General features: G+C 44.2%; 1 protein-coding gene and 1 non-coding gene across 6 annotated transcripts in view; one reads left to right on the forward strand and one right to left on the reverse strand.

Moving 5' to 3' along the window:
• Positions 1–17,229, reverse strand: part of LOC105497739 (stabilin 2) — a 168,200-nt gene that overhangs the window by 34,153 nt on the left and 116,818 nt on the right. For all 5 annotated transcript variants that reach the window (XR_011608912.1, XR_011608911.1, XR_011608910.1 and 2 more), the window contains exons 44-50: positions 15,434–15,505; positions 8,149–8,268; positions 7,068–7,115; positions 5,881–5,964; positions 4,229–4,375; positions 2,687–2,827; positions 1,305–1,364 (exon numbers count right to left, since the gene is read on the reverse strand). Coding sequence is in view for 2 of the 5 variants with exons in the window: in XM_071071220.1 (XP_070927321.1) it covers positions 1,305–1,364; positions 2,687–2,827; positions 4,229–4,375; positions 5,881–5,964; positions 7,068–7,115; positions 8,149–8,268; positions 15,434–15,505 (672 nt within the window). In the remaining 3 variants the exon portion in view is untranslated. The remainder of the gene's footprint in view (positions 1–1,304; positions 1,365–2,686; positions 2,828–4,228; positions 4,376–5,880; positions 5,965–7,067; positions 7,116–8,148; positions 8,269–15,433; positions 15,506–17,229) is intronic.
• On the forward strand, positions 12,224–12,326 carry LOC112429479 (small nucleolar RNA U13). The gene has a single exon (XR_003021753.1). It is a non-coding gene; the product is annotated as a small nucleolar RNA U13 (small nucleolar RNA).

Here is a 17,229-nt window from a genome sequence, read left to right on the forward strand (position 1 = left end):
AGTCTTGAACTCCTGGGTTCAAGCAATCCTCCTGCCTTGGCTGCCCAAAGTACTAGGATTACAGGCATGAGCCAACTGTGCCCATCCTGACCTATATTTTCTTGGAAAGCAAATCAGAAAGTCAAATTCTGGAGTCCCCAGGGACTGCTCAGGGTTGAGGAGCAGGGAAGAGGGAGCCTCAGAAAGATGCTTGGCCTGCTCCTCCCTATTCTTCTCTGCAATCTGTTGTTCATACTAGAAGTTTCTATTCAATTCATGGGAACAATCTCTGAAGTCAGTAAGATATGGTTTTTTTTGTTTTTGTTTTTGTTTTTGTTTTTTTTGAGACGGAGTCTCACTCTGTCACCCCGGCTGGGGTGCAGTGGTGTGATCTTGGCTCACTGCAACCTCTGTTTCCTGGGTTCAAGCAATTCTCCTGCCTCACCCTCCTAAGTAGCTGGGACTACAGGTGAATGCCATCATGCCCAGCTAATTTTTGTATTTTTAGTAGAGACGGAGTTTCACCATGTTGGCCAGGCTGATCTTGAACTCCTGACCTCAAGTGATCCATCTGCTTTGGCCTCCCAAAGTGCTGAAATTATAGGCGTGAGCCACCATGCCTGCCAGAAAGATATGGTTTTAATTTCTACCTGTCTCACAGGCATAGAGTTCCCAACTTTCCAATGCAACTTCCCCATCTTTATAATGGAGTTGATAATTCCAGATGTGAAGCACCTAGTACACTGCTGCCACATCTCAATTTCTTTCCCTCTCCCCAGCCTCAAATCCTCAATTTCTAACTCAGCCAATGTACATTACGTAGCTCAACAAGCCACATAACATTCTAAGAAGGCAGTGGCAGAGAATGACTTTGCTTTCCAGAAAACTGAGACTTGCCCATGCAGATCCTGCGACAGCTGACTGATGTCAAAGCAAAACAGAGGCCGGGCGCGGTGGCTCACGCCTGTAATCCCAGCACTTTGGGAGGCCGAGGCGGGCGGATCACAAGGTCAGGAGATTGAGACCACGGTGAAATCCCGTCTCTACTAAAAATACAAAAAAATTAGCCAGGCGCGGTTGTGGGCGCCTGTAGTCCCAGCTACTCGGGAGGCTGAGGCAGGAGAATGGCGTGAACCCAGGAGGCGGAGCTTGCAGTGAGCCGAGATCGCGCCACTGCACTCCAGCCTGGGCGACAGAGCAAGACTCCGTCTCAAAAAAAAAAAAAAAAAAAAAAAAAAAAAAAGCAAAACAGAAACAACAAAACAAACAAAACAAAACTTTGTTAGGCAGGTTATCCTCTGAGTCAACTTCCCCTAAATTTTTACCTGTATTAAGTTGCTAAATTTGATGTAGCCATTCTTTGTTGCCAAAGTCGTAAGATTTTGCTGCAAAGATAATAAGAATGAGCATGAAACTTTTCCTTATACAGTTTACAAGGAATTTAAAAAGCGCTCAAGAGAAAAAAATAAAGGTAACATAACCCGGCAGATATACAGATGGGCTCATCAGCACCTGCTTGAGCTCTCTTCTGACGGCACTTTTCTGCATTCTAGAGACTAGTAGGCTAAGTGCTACTTTTTCCCAGACTCCCTTGCAGCTAGAGCCCCACATGTGATATAAGGTCCTCCAAGCAGAAGCACTTGTGCAAAGCTTCTTGGTGGAAAGAAATAATATGAGGTGATGCAGCTGGTAGAAGGGAGATCAACCCTTCTGGCAAGCACAATGGGGACATCTATAGCCCAGTGTCTAGTGTCCAAGGTGGTGAGGCTGGAGACATGTGGCAGTCACAGAGCTGTGGCAGCCAGGACAGTCAGAACAGCCTGGTGGTGGTGGTAAGGTTATCAGCTTAGGTATCCACCCTTTGTGTGTGTGTGTGTAACTAAAAAAACTTTTTTAGACAGGATTTCACTCTGGTTGCCCAGACTAGAGTGCAGTAGCATGATTTCAGGTCACTGTCCTCAGCTCACTGCAAGCATCTGATCCTGGGATCAGGTGATTCTGCCACCTCAGCCTCCCAAGTAGCTGGGATTATAGGCATGCACCACCACGCCTGGCTAGTTTTTTGTATTTTTAGTAGAAATGGGGTTTCACTATGTTGCCCAGGCTGGTCTTGAACTCCTGGACTCAAACAATCTGCCTGCCTTGGCCTCCCAGATTGCTTGGATTACAGGTGTGACCCACTGCACCCAGCCAGGTGTCTACCCTTTGTAGGCCTCCCTGGGCTGTTCTGCTCCCAGCTGTGTAGCATCTGAATTAGTCTCTACCCTTCCAGAGATTTGATGATGTATCTACTATCTCAAGAAACTTTTGGTCTAAGTATAGTGGAGTCTGTGTTCTGCAATGAAAGACCTTGACCTGTATTAATAAATAAAAATAAAAGTTAAAATTACATTTTCTGTCAATTGAGAAGGAGATTTACTCCAGATTTTTTCTTTCTTTCCCTTCCTTCCTCTCTTTCTCCATCTTCTAAACCTATGTAAGACTACCTGCCCTCGTGGATGCTAAAGAAAAACATATAAAATCTGCTTAACAATTTAAGACTTTTACTTATTTACTTATTATTAAGAATAATGTTTACGAGGCTTTTAATAATTGCTTAGGATTGAAGCCGAAAAAGAAAATGTTTCAAAATGATGACTTCGAATCAGAATAGAGATGATAATGTATTGAGTCACTCCAGGCTGAAAATATGAGAGAGTTTACCTACCAGAATTCTTCCAGAGGTGTCTTTGGGAGTGATAAGCAAATTTTTGGGAGATAGCAATTTGTCTATGATATGAACAATGCCATTAGTACTGATGATATCACTGGATATGATCTTAGCCTTATTATTTATATACACTGTGCCCTGAAATCAACCAAAAACAAAAAAGAAATGAGTGCAAAGTGAAATAGACACAAAATTCCTTCTCACAGAATGCTTTACCAATGTGTTAAATTATCAGGAGCAAAAACCTGAATATCCAAGTTAATACTTGAGTGTATTTTTATTATTATAAAGTGAAAACAGAGATAACATGTAATTTTCACCTGGAGAAGTTAATTATAACATAGAATCATCTAAAACACTAATTTCAATATGATTCTCCAGTATGAAGCAAGCAAGCAGCTCAAAATTGGCTTCTTTTATATTTGTTCTATACCTCCTCCCCTGGTTTTCCTCCTTCTGCAAGGAATTCTACAGTCACCATTTGTTTCTCTGTAGTAAGGAGGGACTGGACCAGCCTGGTCAAGTGACTTGGATCAAAAGCTTTCAACCTTTCCAGCTTCTGACTAATGCGACCAAAAGCAGTTCTATTTACTACTTGGAGAGGCCTGCCTCTGGTTTTAATCCTGCTCTAATATTTGCTCTTTGTGCGACTTTGGACAAGCTATTTAACCTTTCTGAGCTCAGTTTTCTTATTCGGAAATTAAGGATTAACGCTGTCTATATCAAGGGAATATTTTGCAGATTAAATGAGTTAGTACACATCAAATACTATGTGCCTGCATACAGAAATCACTTAACATATGTTATTATTATTATTTTTCGAGACAGAGTCTTGCTCTGTCACCCAGGCTGGAGTGCAGTGGCGCGATCTTGGCTCACTGCAAGCTCTGCCTCCCAGGTTCACGCCATCCTCCTGCCTCAGCCTCCTGAGTAGCTGGGACTACAGGCGCACGCCACCATGCCAGGCTAATTTTTTGTATTTTTAGTAGAGACGGGTTTCACTGTGTTAGCCAGGATGGTCTCAATCTCCTGACCTTGTGATCCACCCGCCTCAGCCTCCCAAAGTTCTGGGATTACAGGCATGAGCCACTGCGCCTGGTCTATTATTTCTTATATTAATTTAAGGAAGAAAAAGAGAAAGCGGACCTAAGGATAAGGCACTTTCTTTGTTTAAAAAGAAACTTAATTTTATGTTCAGGGGAACATATGCAGGTTTGTTACACAGGTAAACTTGTGTCAGGGGGTTTGTTGTAGAGATTATTTCATCACCCAGGTATTAAGCCTAGGACCTATTAATTATTTTTCATGATCCTCTCCCTCCTGCCACTCTCCACCCTCCAGTAGGTCCAGTGTGTGCTGTTCCTCTCTATGTGTCCAGGAGTTCTCTTAATTTAGCTCCCACTTGTAAGTGAGGACATGCAGCATTGGGTTTTCTGTTCTCGCATTAGTTTGCTGAGGATGATGACCTCCAGCTCCATCCAGGTTCCTGCAAAGGACATGATCTAGGGGAGAGAGGAGCTAAGGATAACTGGTATCTACCTGAGAGACGGAGATGACTATTGGCTCTCCTTGGAGGGAAGTAGCATTTGAGATCAATATCAAGTTTTCCAGAAGCAGCTGGTGGCAGGCGACCACATGATACCGAAGAACCTGGGGCATTAAGCCTTGTTTGTCCCAGTCTTTAACCTGTAACAGAAAATCAGAGGGTTCCAGCCAGAGGCAGGAGCCTTGTGCTGCAATGTGCCATTTGGCTCTCCTCTCCTCCATTCTCTCTTCCACACCTCTCGGCCCACCCAGACTCCGGGAGGTAAGCTTTATAGAGTGGTCAGGATTATAGAGTGGAGACTGTTCAGACAAAAGGGAGGAGTGACTCTAGCTCCTTTCCTGCCTCCATTGTGGAATCTCAGTGTGGAAGGAACATGGGGTTCCTCTGGCCCGGGATTTCACAATACATGTTGCAAAGATCGCAAGTTCTGTGAGATGATCCTCAAAAAAGAATTTTCTGGGAAACACTGCATGGTATATCCCCCTCTTGGAGAGGTATCAGTGCCAGATTTAAACCTTTAGTATTGGGAGGATCATGACGTATCTCCATTTGGAATTCAAAATACAAACAAGGCTGTGTGCAGTGGCTCACGACTGTAATCCCAGTACTTTGGGAGGCTGAGGCGGGCGAATCACTTGAGGCCAGATGTTCGAGACCAGCCTGGCCCACATGGTAAAACACCATCTCTACTAAAACTACTACTCTGGAGGCTGAGGCATGAGAATCACTTGAACCCAGGAGGTAGAGGCTGCAGTGAGCCGAGATCGTGGCACTGCACTCCAGCCTGGGTGACAGATCAAGATCCTGTCTCAAAAACAAACAAACAAACAAACAAACAATATTAACCATAAAGTAAGTGTAATCAAAAACCCACAAAATTCTCATGTTTTATAACTCCTTTAATGACTTTTTATTTTGAATTATAAAGTGCCAAGTTCTTTCAAAAACTATTTTTGTGCCTCTGCTTTGCTGGTGTCCAAAATATAGGCAAAGAGAGGCTGGGTGTGCAGTGGTTAAGTACATGGGCTCAGGTTTGGGTCTGTGCTCCACCCCCTGCTAGTCATGTGATCTTGGGAAAAGCTACTTTCCTCAGTATTCACAGCTATAAAATGGGGATCACAACAGCACTCAACTCACAGGGTTGTTGTGAGGACCAAATGAGTAAATCTAAGGCGGGCACTCAGAATAGTGCTTGACACACTTACAATGAATGTTACCTATTATTTTTACGAATGGGCAATCCAGTATGAAGAGCCCCTGTGAATATTAGAACAGTAAAGGCTCTGATAAATCCTGCAAGAAAAGAATATTTAAATCTCTTTAACCCAGCATCTCTCCCTCCACACCCGTTTTTTGTTTATGGGAGGTCTAATTCACTTGAGAATTGTTCATCTTCTCCAACCTCATACGTTGTTCAGGAATGTCTTTTAGAAAGTCTCTGGCCAGTGGTTACCCCAAATCCACCTGAATGTTTCTCCTGATAGGGGTCCCTGTGCCAAGAGGCAGCCCCTTCTATTGCTGGTGAGTTCCAACCTGATCTTAGATCTCCTGCTTAGAAACATCTCCAGTCTCGGTTCCCGGGCGAGGTCCAAAGACTGTGTTCCAGCCGCAGACCTCCCCCTTCCACCCTCAGTCTTGAGCTCACCCGGGCTTCCTCATCAAAGGCTGCAGATAAAGGTGCGAAAACAGTGAAGGGGCCTGGGCCGACCAGATCTTTCACGAAATGCTCCTGCGGGAAGAAAGGTGGGGCTTACACATCACTTAACATCAGTACATGCAGGGGCTTGAGCTGATACCAGAGATGATGGCACCTGGCTGAAACAAAGACTGGATGAGGAGACCTGTGTTTCAGTCTCGGATTCAAATGAAACCCAGATTCTCCGTAACCGAAATCGTGTGCGTGTGTTTTTTTCTCATTATAAAATTAACACTTGCTTATTGTATTAAAGATTTTGAAAATACAGCACAAAGAAAAAAATAATAGCTGCCCCCCTAGTCCCACCACCTAGAAGCAGATCTTATTATTTTCAGGTATTTTTTTCCAATGTCTCTTGCATATATCAGTATTTTATATCATTAGGATAATAATACAAACATAAAACATAAGTTGATATACTCAACTGTTGTAATTGTCTTCTTGCAATTCTAAGATCATATGGTTACTATGAGCGTATTTTCTTCTAGTTTTTAATGATTTTATTAAAATCTTATTTCTTATATTTTTATGATTTTATTCTAGTTTTTGTATTTTATTCTTACCTCTGAATCTCATTCAGATGTATGATGTGCAGAAAGATCAAACAATTTTTTTACCCCAAGTGTTAACCAGTTGTCCCAGTCATACCTTTTTCTCTACTGGTGTGATGGGAGTCTTTTCACATACTACATTCTTATGCAGAAAATTCTAGAAATTCAGGGTCCCATACTTTCTTCTACCCTCACTAGCTCTAGAGGCTACCAGTTTATCCTGTATTTGGTTTGAGGCTGAACTTTTTTTTTTTTTTTTTTGAGACAGTTTCTCACTCTGTCACCTAGGCTGGAGTGCAGTGGCATGATCTCAGCTCACTGCAACCTTTGCCTCCTGGGTTCAAGCAATTCTCATGCCTCAGCTTCCAAGTAGCTGGGACTACAGGCCTGCGCCACCATGCCCAGCTAATTTTTTTTTGTATTTTTAAAAGACACAGGGTTTTGCCATGTTGCCCAGACTGGTCTCGAACTCCTGAGCTCAGGCAATCCGCCCGCCTTGGCCTCCCAAAGTGTTGGGATTACAGGCATAAGCCACTGCACCTGGCCTAGGCTGAACTCTTATGGTTAGACATGTACATTTCTTACCTGCAACTGGAAGAAATATTGGGAAGTTTTCGGATTCTTGGGAAGCTCCTGCAAACAAACAGTAGTTTCAGTTAATGCCTGTGAAATATATGTAAGAACAATACAGGGTTGTCACAGGATGATTTCTCTGCTATCCCTTCAACTGGAAATCTGTAACACCGGGCCTTTTTGGAGCTTCATCTGTAGGCTGACAATTAATGTTCAGTTAATGACTATGTGGACATAGTGTGAATTCTATAACCTTTCTGGAATCGCCATCTGATTTATGAAAGAAAGGTTCAGCCATTTCCAGAAGTATCTGAACTTTAAGAGCCTTTTCTGATGTTCAAATATTTTAAAAAAATCATTTATAGGTTTAGGGCAGATTTGGTTACTCTATTAACAATATTTGATCAGCCAGAACATTTTCATCCCTCTTTAAATAACTGAACATTTACTTTATAATAGGCAGAAACCTGCAAGGATCACATTGCCTCAACCACTATGCTCAGTACACACACATACATGCGCACACACGTGTGCACACATGCAGTGTGCACACACACCTGCATGTACACACAAGCACACACACGTACACACATGCACACATGCATGTACATTTTAACATGTGCATGTACACATGCACGCATGCACACGCACACATGCACGTGCAGCAATCCACACCATGGTAATGTGGTTGAGCTACTGAGCACTCTGTGTCCTTTGCACATATTACTTTAACAAGCTGATGGAGTTGGTACCATCATTATTTTCTTTTACAGATTGGAAAACTGATACACAGAGAGGTGACATAATATGCTCAAAGCCACATTACTAACCAGGAGAACTGAATTCAAACCCAGGCGTTTCTGACTCCAGAGCTGACAGTCCATCTTAATCCCTACATTACATTCTTTCGCAGGTCAAATGAATTCCCAGAGGAAGACAAAATTTCTTTCCGTTGCTGATTTATATAAAATTGTCTTTCATATTTTTACAGCGCTTTAGATTTCACCAAGCTCTTGAATATTCCTTAGCTACGTGGATTCTTGGCATTTTTAGGGAAGTAGAGTTTACTTTATGGAAACATGTCTCGCGTTACCTGATAAATGTTGCCACGGCAGGTAAATCCATCTCCGACGTAGTTTGGCTTGCAAGTACAAGTTCTTTCTCCTTGCCCAGTGTGGTTGCAGATGGCAAATTCACTACAGCCGCCATTTTTCTGGTAAAATTGCCAAGGGGCAAGGAATGGGGATTAGACCAGTTAGTTTGCCAGCTCTACCGATATTTACAAAGCAATTCTGCGTTGGGATTCATTTTTGGTTGGAATTCATTTTTTGTCTCACTTTCTTCGATTCATTTGAATTGTTTGTCCTTTGCCCGAGCTTGCCTTCCAATTCCCTATGCTCATAGGGGCATCTTATTCACCTGGCCTTGTATCCTAAGATCACAGGTCCCTTTGAGCAGATCTCCAGCCCTGTACAGGTAAGCCCAGAGTTGCCAAATTGGAAAGTTCTCAGCATTCAGGTATTAACTAGTAAGATTCCACCTGTTTGATACTTCCCAGCTTTAAGCTAAATTTTGATCATAGGAAAAGGTAACCATTATCAGACAGAAGGCAGGTGGTATAAAATAGAACACACTGTCCCAGCCCTCAAAGATCTCATAAGGTGTGGAAGATGGGTAGAGATCTAAAATACAAACAAAGCAAAGCACGGTTCAAAGTTAACACCCCTGGGAACACTCATTGCAGGGACACTCACCCCATGTTCCTCTACACATGCATCATCTGACCCCATAGGCCCCTTCCTTGCAAACCCTTCCCCATGCTTTCTCAAACTCATTGCCATTAGCAACTTTCTGACATTCTCACCTCTTCTTAGTAAGCTCTCTTCACCTCTTCCTGCAGAGGTCTCTGTCTCCTGCAAACATTGTCCTTCCTATGCCTCTCAAGTGAAGCTGTTTTCTTCCACTACCTCCACACTGGTGAGGGATTGAAGTGGCAATGTCCTGGCTGTTCTGGGAGAGTGTCTTTCTTACTGTACATTGTCACTTCCAAAACATTTCCACACCTTCATCCTTTGAACACATAGTATCCATAATCCTTCACTAGATTTTACTCTTTGGTTCTAATGGTGGTGCCTGGATGACTGCCTTCCTCTTCATTCTTGATGTTGCCATCCTTCCCAGTGTCAATACCCTTGTCAATGGCCTCTACCACCTCTGCCCACACCCTCTGGCTCTGCAGTCAACATTAAAGTGCACTGACTGCTCCTGAGAGCTCCATTTCAAGCATCCTTCTCTCTCTCTGGCCACCAACTTTTATCATTTCAACTTATCTCTTCTAATAGTGCAGTCTCCAACCTCCTTTGGTCCACAGGGACCTCCCCTCCTTTGAGCTTACTTCTTTCTCCCCAGCATTTCTGCCCACCCACTCAGCCCCCTTGGCCCTCAGCCAGCTGGCAAGGTGGAGCACTGTGAGTCTCCCTGGCTCTTCTCTCCCTCCATCACTATGGCTTGGCAAATCCCTAGCCCTCCTGGGCCCCACTCTAACTTCTCTGAGTCTGCCGGGCTGGCAGTGCATTGCCTGCGAAAGTCACAGATACGTGCTATCCGGACTTCCTTCAAAGGTATGCACATGGATGCCTGCACTTTTGCAGTACATTTAATTTCCCTCTCTCTAGAGATGATACAGTTTGGCTGTGTTCCCACCCAAATCTCATCTTGAATTATAACTCCCACAACTCCCATGTGTCATGGGAGGAACCTGGTAGGAAGTGGTTGAATTGTGAGGCAGGTCTTTCCTGTGCTCTTCTTGTAATAGTGAATGAGTCTCAGGATATCTGATGGTTTTAAAAATGGGAGTTTCCCTGCACAAGCTCTCTTGTCTGCCACCATGTGAGACATGCTTTTCACCTTCCACCATGATTATGAGACCTCCCCAGCCATGAGAAACTGTAAGCCCAATAAACCTTTGTAAGTTGTCCAGTCTGGAGTATGTCTTTATCAGCAGCATGAAAATTGACTAATACAAATGACATTCCACTCCTCACTTTTCTCAACTCTCAATCACTGTCCTCTCATCTTAGTTGATGAGCCCCACTTGTACTTCATGCAGAAAAGAGACACAGGTAACAAGAACCACCTCATCTCCCCATCCTGAGCTTCACCACTTGGTTGGGTCTGAACTCATGGACTCTGCTTTCCTTATTTAACAAGCGTACTAACAAATAACTAACTAATGGACTGACTCATTAATGGACTCACTAGTTCATCACTGACTAATAGACTGACTGACACTACATCTGCTTCTGAGGTTGATGCCTCCACCTGGGCTCTGGGTCCCACTCCCTCTCACCCCTTCCTGTGTTTTCCTCCTGTAACAATCTACCTCCTCTCCTCTATCAGATCATACTCCCCAGCACAAAAACATGCCTTCATATTACTTATCTTGAAAAAAGTCAAACTCTCTTTTCGCTTTTCCTTTAAGAGAACCCACTAGGTATAGATGAACAAAGACTGACCATGAGTTGAGTCTTGCACCTGAGTGTCAGGTACAGATGGGTTCATGTATTAGTTGCTCTAGTTTAACGTAGGTTTAAAATTTTCCAGAGTCAAGTGTTATAAACAATGCTTCCTTCAGTCCACATCCTTCTCCATTAACTAGCCCATTTATTTGCCCAGGAAGATCCTTGCAAATGTTGTCTATGTTTCTACTTTCCTTACTTCCAATTTTTTTCTCAACTTACTTCTAGGCTCTTGATCCCACCTTTACACAAGCCTCCACCCTGATCCAGGTCTTCAAGAACTGAGACCTTGAGAAGGCAGTGGTCAGTTCTCTTCTCTGAACTTAGGTGACATCTCAACATCCTTTGCCTGTACAATCACTCCTTTTGAAACATTTTCTTCTCTTGGCCTCTGTTGACACTATACTTGATAGGTGGTTTTCCTTCCATATTGTGGGCTTTTTTACTGAGTCTTCTCTGTAGGTTCTTCTTCCTTTGCTCAATGGCTTAATATCCAGGGCCCCTCTGCCTGCCCCATCTTTGCCTCTAACTTTCATCTTGTGCTTCAGCCAGTCCCCTGTGTTTAAATACCATCTCTGTGCCAATGACCCCTATATTTGTACTTCTGTCATGATCTCTCTTTCAGGCTTACATTTCACTGGAAATCTTCACTTGAATGGCTACCAAGCAACTCAAACTCAACAAAAAGACAGACCTGTTGATGTTTCACTCAACGCTTCCTCATCTCTAAGCCATCCTTATCTTCATGAGTGGAACCAACATGTCTCAGCAAAAAACCTAGATAGTGTCTTTGATTCCTTTTCCTTGTATTTCTCATATCCAGTCTATCAGCAGGTCTTGTTGGTTATCTCCAAAATGCATCCCCTGTCCAATGATTTATCTCCCTCTCTCTCTCTCCAAGCTGGTCTCAAACTCCTGAGCTCAAGCGAACTACCTGCCTTAGCGCCCCAAAGTGCTGGGATTATAGGCATGAGCCACCATGCACACCTGGCCCCAGCGACTTCTTATTATACCCACTGCTACAGCTCAGTCAAACCACTCTGGTCTTTCCTGGTCTGCTCTATTAGTCTTTTACATGGTCTTCTTGGTTGTGCTTTTGAATCCCTATCATGCACAGTCATCACAGCAGCCAGAATGAGATTTGAGAGCCAAGCCAGACATTGATATTGACCTACATGATCATCCAGTGGCTTCCTAGTCATAACTGGAATAAAATATAAGCTCCACAGCATAGCCTACATGGTGTAAAGTGATCTGGCCCCTCACCACCTCCCTTTTATTCGTTTACTGCAGTCACACTGGCTGTCTCTTCAGTTCCCAGAACATGCCAAGCTTTTCCTGTTCCCAGGACCCCTGACTTGCTCTTCCTTTTGTTTATACATTTTCCCTAAGATTTTCATGTGGCTGCCCACTTCTCAACATTCAGGAATGAGTCACCTTTGCAGAGAGACCTTGTCCGATCACTACAACCCTTCCCATCTCATCCAGTCTCTGTCCCATCAACATGCTTGCCTCCTGCTCTAGTCTAAATGTTTGTGTCCCCCACCTAACCCTCATTGTGATGGCATTAGGAGGTGGGGCCTTTAGAAGGTCATTAGGTCATGAGGGCAAAGCCTTTATAAATGGGATTAATGCCCTTATAAAAGAGAGATCTTTTTGTGGTTCATTAGCTTGATATTGGGTTTTCACACTCTTCTATGAGATGTGCCTCGCTCAAAACTTGTTACAACATTGGCACATTACCCTTCTGATGTGAGAAGAGAAGAAAAAAGAGACCCAAGGGAACTCAGTTGTCCCTTCTACCAATGAGCAAGAAGGCACCATCTATGAACCAGGAAGCTGACCTGCAGCAGACACAGAACTGGCCAGTGCCTTGATCTTGGACTGCCCGGCCTCCAGAATGTGAGAAATACATTTCTATTGCTTATAAGCTACCCAGTCTCAGGTATCCTCTGTGCTATTAGAGCAGCACAAATGGACTAAAGTAGTTTGGACTGGGGACTAACTCACGAAAGACAATGTTTCACAGTCCTTGTTGGTAGGATTTGAGCAGAAATAATTGTTCTTGGGCTAGATTTAGCATCAGGACTATTTTGTTTGTTTAGCCCAGTATTTAAAAGAGCTTTCTGAAATTAATTACCATCATTTAAAAATTGGTAAAATTTACATACAAATTCATAAATTTTCATATCTTTTAAAATAGCAGGAGTACTGTCAACACTGGGCTGACACAGTTTAGAGTACCAGTCAGTTGGAGTAGATGTTTCCTCATTAGAGCGGCAACATGATTTGGGTCTTCCTATTGATATTATCCCCTGCCTGGCCCCTTATGGCCTATAATTTTACAATCTTGCAATAGAGTTAATTCCTACGGGAATATGTTGCTGAGATACAGTAGCAAAGGACCTTCAGAATCTCCCAGGTCAGCTGTATCAGGAGTCATTTGTCCAAGACAAGGTGGCCATTTTTTACAAAACATGAATGGCCCATGGAAGAATTCCTGTGAAAATTAAGCTGGCCATAGTTCTATTGGTAACAGCTTCATATCTTAGCCCCCATCTTTTCTATAGCTTCTTTATTATCCTTACATAACTGTTTCATGTAGAGGACATTGATCTCTTGAGGAACTTGCCAGATCAACACAAGGAGATAATGGGAGCCTAAACTGAAGAAGGGTCTTAATTACAGGGTGTCTGCACTGTTCTCATGTCAACAGCTGGCGGCTCTCAGGTGGGAAGTAATATAAACAGGAAAACAAGGTGTTGGGACTGGGCCTTGTAGGAAGAACAAGCACCCCCAAGAAATGGTCAAGGGCGCAGATCTTGAGTAAGACAGAGATAGGCTCAAGTTCTGGCCATGCCACATACTAGGTCTGTGACCTTGGGCAAGGGCCTTCACTCCTCCCAGCCTGGTGGGTTGAACTGTCCTAAGGACTGGATGCAACTGTGGATGCAACTAATTTAGAAAAAGAGTCTTTACAGATGTAATTAAGGATCTCCAGATAAGATCATCCTAGATTAACCACTTAATGCCACAAGTGTCCTTGCAAGAGGAAGAGAAGACACAGATACAGAAATGAAGGCCATGTGAAGACAGAGGCAGAGATTAGAGTGATATGGCCACAGGCCAGGAATGCCTGGAGCCACCAGAAGCTGGAAGAGGCAAGGAAGGACCTTCCCATGGGGCCTTCAGAGGGAGCACATCCTTGCAGGCACCTTAATTTTGGATTTGGTCCTCCAGAACTGTGAGAAAATACATTTCTATTGTTTTCACCCACTCAGTTTGTGGCAGTTTGTTATAGCAGTCGTAGGAAAGAGGCACAGCTAGAGTCGCTTTGTCTGTAAAATGGGGTTAATAACTGTTCTTACCTCATATGGTTGTTAGAGAAATTAAACGAAAGAATGACTGGGCACCCCTAAGCACAGTGGCTGACCCCTGGCAAGCAGTGGATATAAATGTGACGCTGATGCAGGACTTCAGAGGCCTAGCTGACCACACAAAGTGCTCCGGATGTGACATGCTGGGTCAGCAGGCTTATCTCATCCCTTTGGAGGCACCAGGCCTGGGACAATTAGGCTCTGAGCAGCAGTAGGTGACTAGCCCAGTTTGAGACTCAGTGATTAATGACTGAGTAAACTCCTACTCGGTTTGCATAACATGGGTCCAGCCTGCAGTCAAGGGTTATAAGAGAATCAGAAGATCCTGCTCCTACCAGGATCAACATGCAAACGGAGACAAGAAGTGTGTCAATAATATCCTACAGACTGGAGGAAGAAAGTCAAAGCCCAGATGTTAGTGGTAAAGGGAACTCCAGGGACATTTATAACCATCCAAGGAAACTGAGGTCCCAAGAAGCAAACCAGCTGAAAATCCAAGAGTCATATGGATCAGGGCTGGGAGGAATCTAAATGGCTGTCTGGGTTGATAACCCATCTGTTGCTTTATTCCTATAGTTAAATACCTTGAGTTATAATAAGCTCATTACTTCTCAAAACTCTCTATCTCTGGACAGTTCTAACTAAAGACCTGAGTTGAGTTTAAAGAAATCTGTTTTCTTCTACTGTCCATCCGCTGGTCCTAGTCCTACTGCTTGGACTTACACAGAACAAGAACAACCCTTTTGTTATGTGACAATCCTTGAAATGTTGATGGCAGCCTCCACCCCACATCCCAACTCCTCTTTAGAGAGAGAGAACTGGGAGAATTAGTGATGCGTGCATGGACATAGGAGACACAGTGCTTCTACCCCCATATGAACCCCTGCTCAATGCAAGGCATCTAGAACTGGATCCTCTGTTCTAAGGTAGCGTTAACATGTAGAATGGGGGTGATAGGGGCCATGGAGGGTAGTTGTGGGGTGAGAGAATCTTCATCTTCCTTAGCCTGTCCTCTAGGCCTCTGTGATGACAGAACTAGCTTTTGGAATGCTACACTATATTGTTGACTCAGAGTGCACTCACTGTGGATTCCTACGTGTAAGTCTAGGAGAAGGAGGAGTGGAAAGTTGCTGTGAGGTTTACCTAAGAGGGCTTCCTGGAGGAGGTGAGAAACATGCTTGGTGGAAAGAGGGAAAGGGATCTTTTTCATAAGAGTTGGCTATATGGATGGGGGATAAGCAAGTGGGTAGACTTAGCTCAATATGCCACAGCCAAAGGGGCAGGCTGGGGGTAGCAGACGGTGCCTTCTCTCCTTTCTCCCCAACATTACAATGGAATGTGCCAGAGAAATGAACCTCATGGTCAACACACAGCTATGAGGCCTCCAGAGGAATATTTTCTCAACTCTGCATCCCCTAGAAGTGGGGTGGCAGGCACCCCGGCTCTGAGGCTTGAAGGACATCCACCATAGAGCCATACTCACAGTTAAGCAGACGTTGATGAGCGTGCAGACCTTTCCGTCTCCAGTGTATGCTGGCAAACAGTTACAGGCAGCCTGTCCAGGAGCAGAAGCACATGGGGTCATTTTGCAGATGGGTTCTGTACTGGCCGCATGAACTGGCTCTCAGACCCAAACTCCATCATGGTCACAGTAACGTTAGGAGAGTCTGTATTTGATGTTGGTAATATCTATTTTATAATAATTGTCACCTTATATTTAATATTTTAGCACTTGGCACACTTCACTTGAGCACTGGGATCTCATGCACATCCTATCTTTGTTGCTAAAATACCTTTTTTTTTTCTTTTTAATGTTCTCACCCCATTTGATCCCTTGCCTTCAGGTATTCACTTCTTTTCTTTGATTGGTGAAGGTCAGTTGAAAGGAAGCCAAACTATATCCCACTCTCATTCATACTCTTATCTTGCTCATCTGCGCCCATGCTGAGCTGAAAGGTACCAGTGCTAGGAGACGCTAAGGAGAAGCCTTTACAGCCCACTGAGGTGTGCACGTGGAGACAATCTACCAAACCCATTGGTTGGCCCAGGAAGTTGGGTGGAAGCTTCAAGTTGAGGGAGGGGACACTGTCTGAAGAAGCTGAGGACAGGGCCTCATGTTCTGTGTTCACTGGGCTGAAGCCCAGCCCACACTCTATTCACCGATGTCCCCAAAGGAAGGGACACCTGCTCCCACTGTGCTCTCCCAAGGGGCAGCTTTTCTAATTCACACAAGGGCAGGCCCTGGGAAGATGTCTGTTTCTGAGCACTTTAACTCATCAGGGGTGCCAGCCAGGGCTACATGGGCAGGTTTTTCCTGTTCCTCTTCCTTGTTCCTCTTCCTCTTTCTTCACAATGGGCCCCAATATCAGCTCAAACCTTTTCCAAGACATCACCAGCTGTCCCTCCTCAGCCAAGGTCTTGTTCTCAGAGTTCAATTCCACATCCTCCTTTACTGCCTCCTAGGACTGGATGGGCACCCTTAGAGGTCCCAAGCACCAAAAAGTTTATAGATTGTCTCCTATCTCATATGCAGTTTGAAATAGAAACTACCAATCCTCAAAAGATGTCTAAGAAAGCTCAGCATTGACAGCTCTGATTTTCTCCATGACTAAATGTGTCCACTTGCACGCACATGTGTGCTCACACAGTTCAAGACAGTTTTTTCTTATTTTTGGGTACTTTAGGTACTTACTTGATCCGCCTGTTGAGAGACCTGGCACTGAGGTCTCCAGATGGCTCAATGAGGTCAATAGAACATTCACTGGTGACTTCACTTTGTCATCCAGTTTTGGATATATGTGATTTCCTGCCTGGCCATTTTGCTTGTTCACCATGTGGCAGAGACTAAGGAAGGCAGAACTTGGGTCTCCAGGCCTCCAGCTTCCCTGCCTGTGTCTTTCCACCCTGTGACCCCCATTCTCTGATGCGGGCACTCTCATTTTCCCCACCTCCCCTTCAGACAGATGCTGCAAGCTCCCTGTACTCAGGGCCATGTGACTGTTAGAGTGCCCACAGTATTATCTTCGCTGTGGCACGTGTGCTTCAGAGCCTTACGCCAAAGATAAAGTGTGGGATTCTGGGCATCAGTATGCTGAAAGAAAGGGGAGTATTTTGGGGGGTTGTCTAGATGCTTCTGGAATCACATGGTATTTGCAGATACCTACTTCTCCCCACACTAGGGAAGCCCCTTGTCCTGGTACCCTTGGTTTTCCCCCATTTCACCTCATTTCCAAAGAAGGGCCTCTTGATTCTTTCAGAATTTCCCCTAAAGTATTCATT

The sequence above is a fragment of the Macaca nemestrina genome, chromosome 10 (genome assembly GCF_043159975.1).
Source record: "Macaca nemestrina isolate mMacNem1 chromosome 10, mMacNem.hap1, whole genome shotgun sequence".
NCBI lineage: Eukaryota > Metazoa > Chordata > Mammalia > Primates > Cercopithecidae > Macaca > Macaca nemestrina.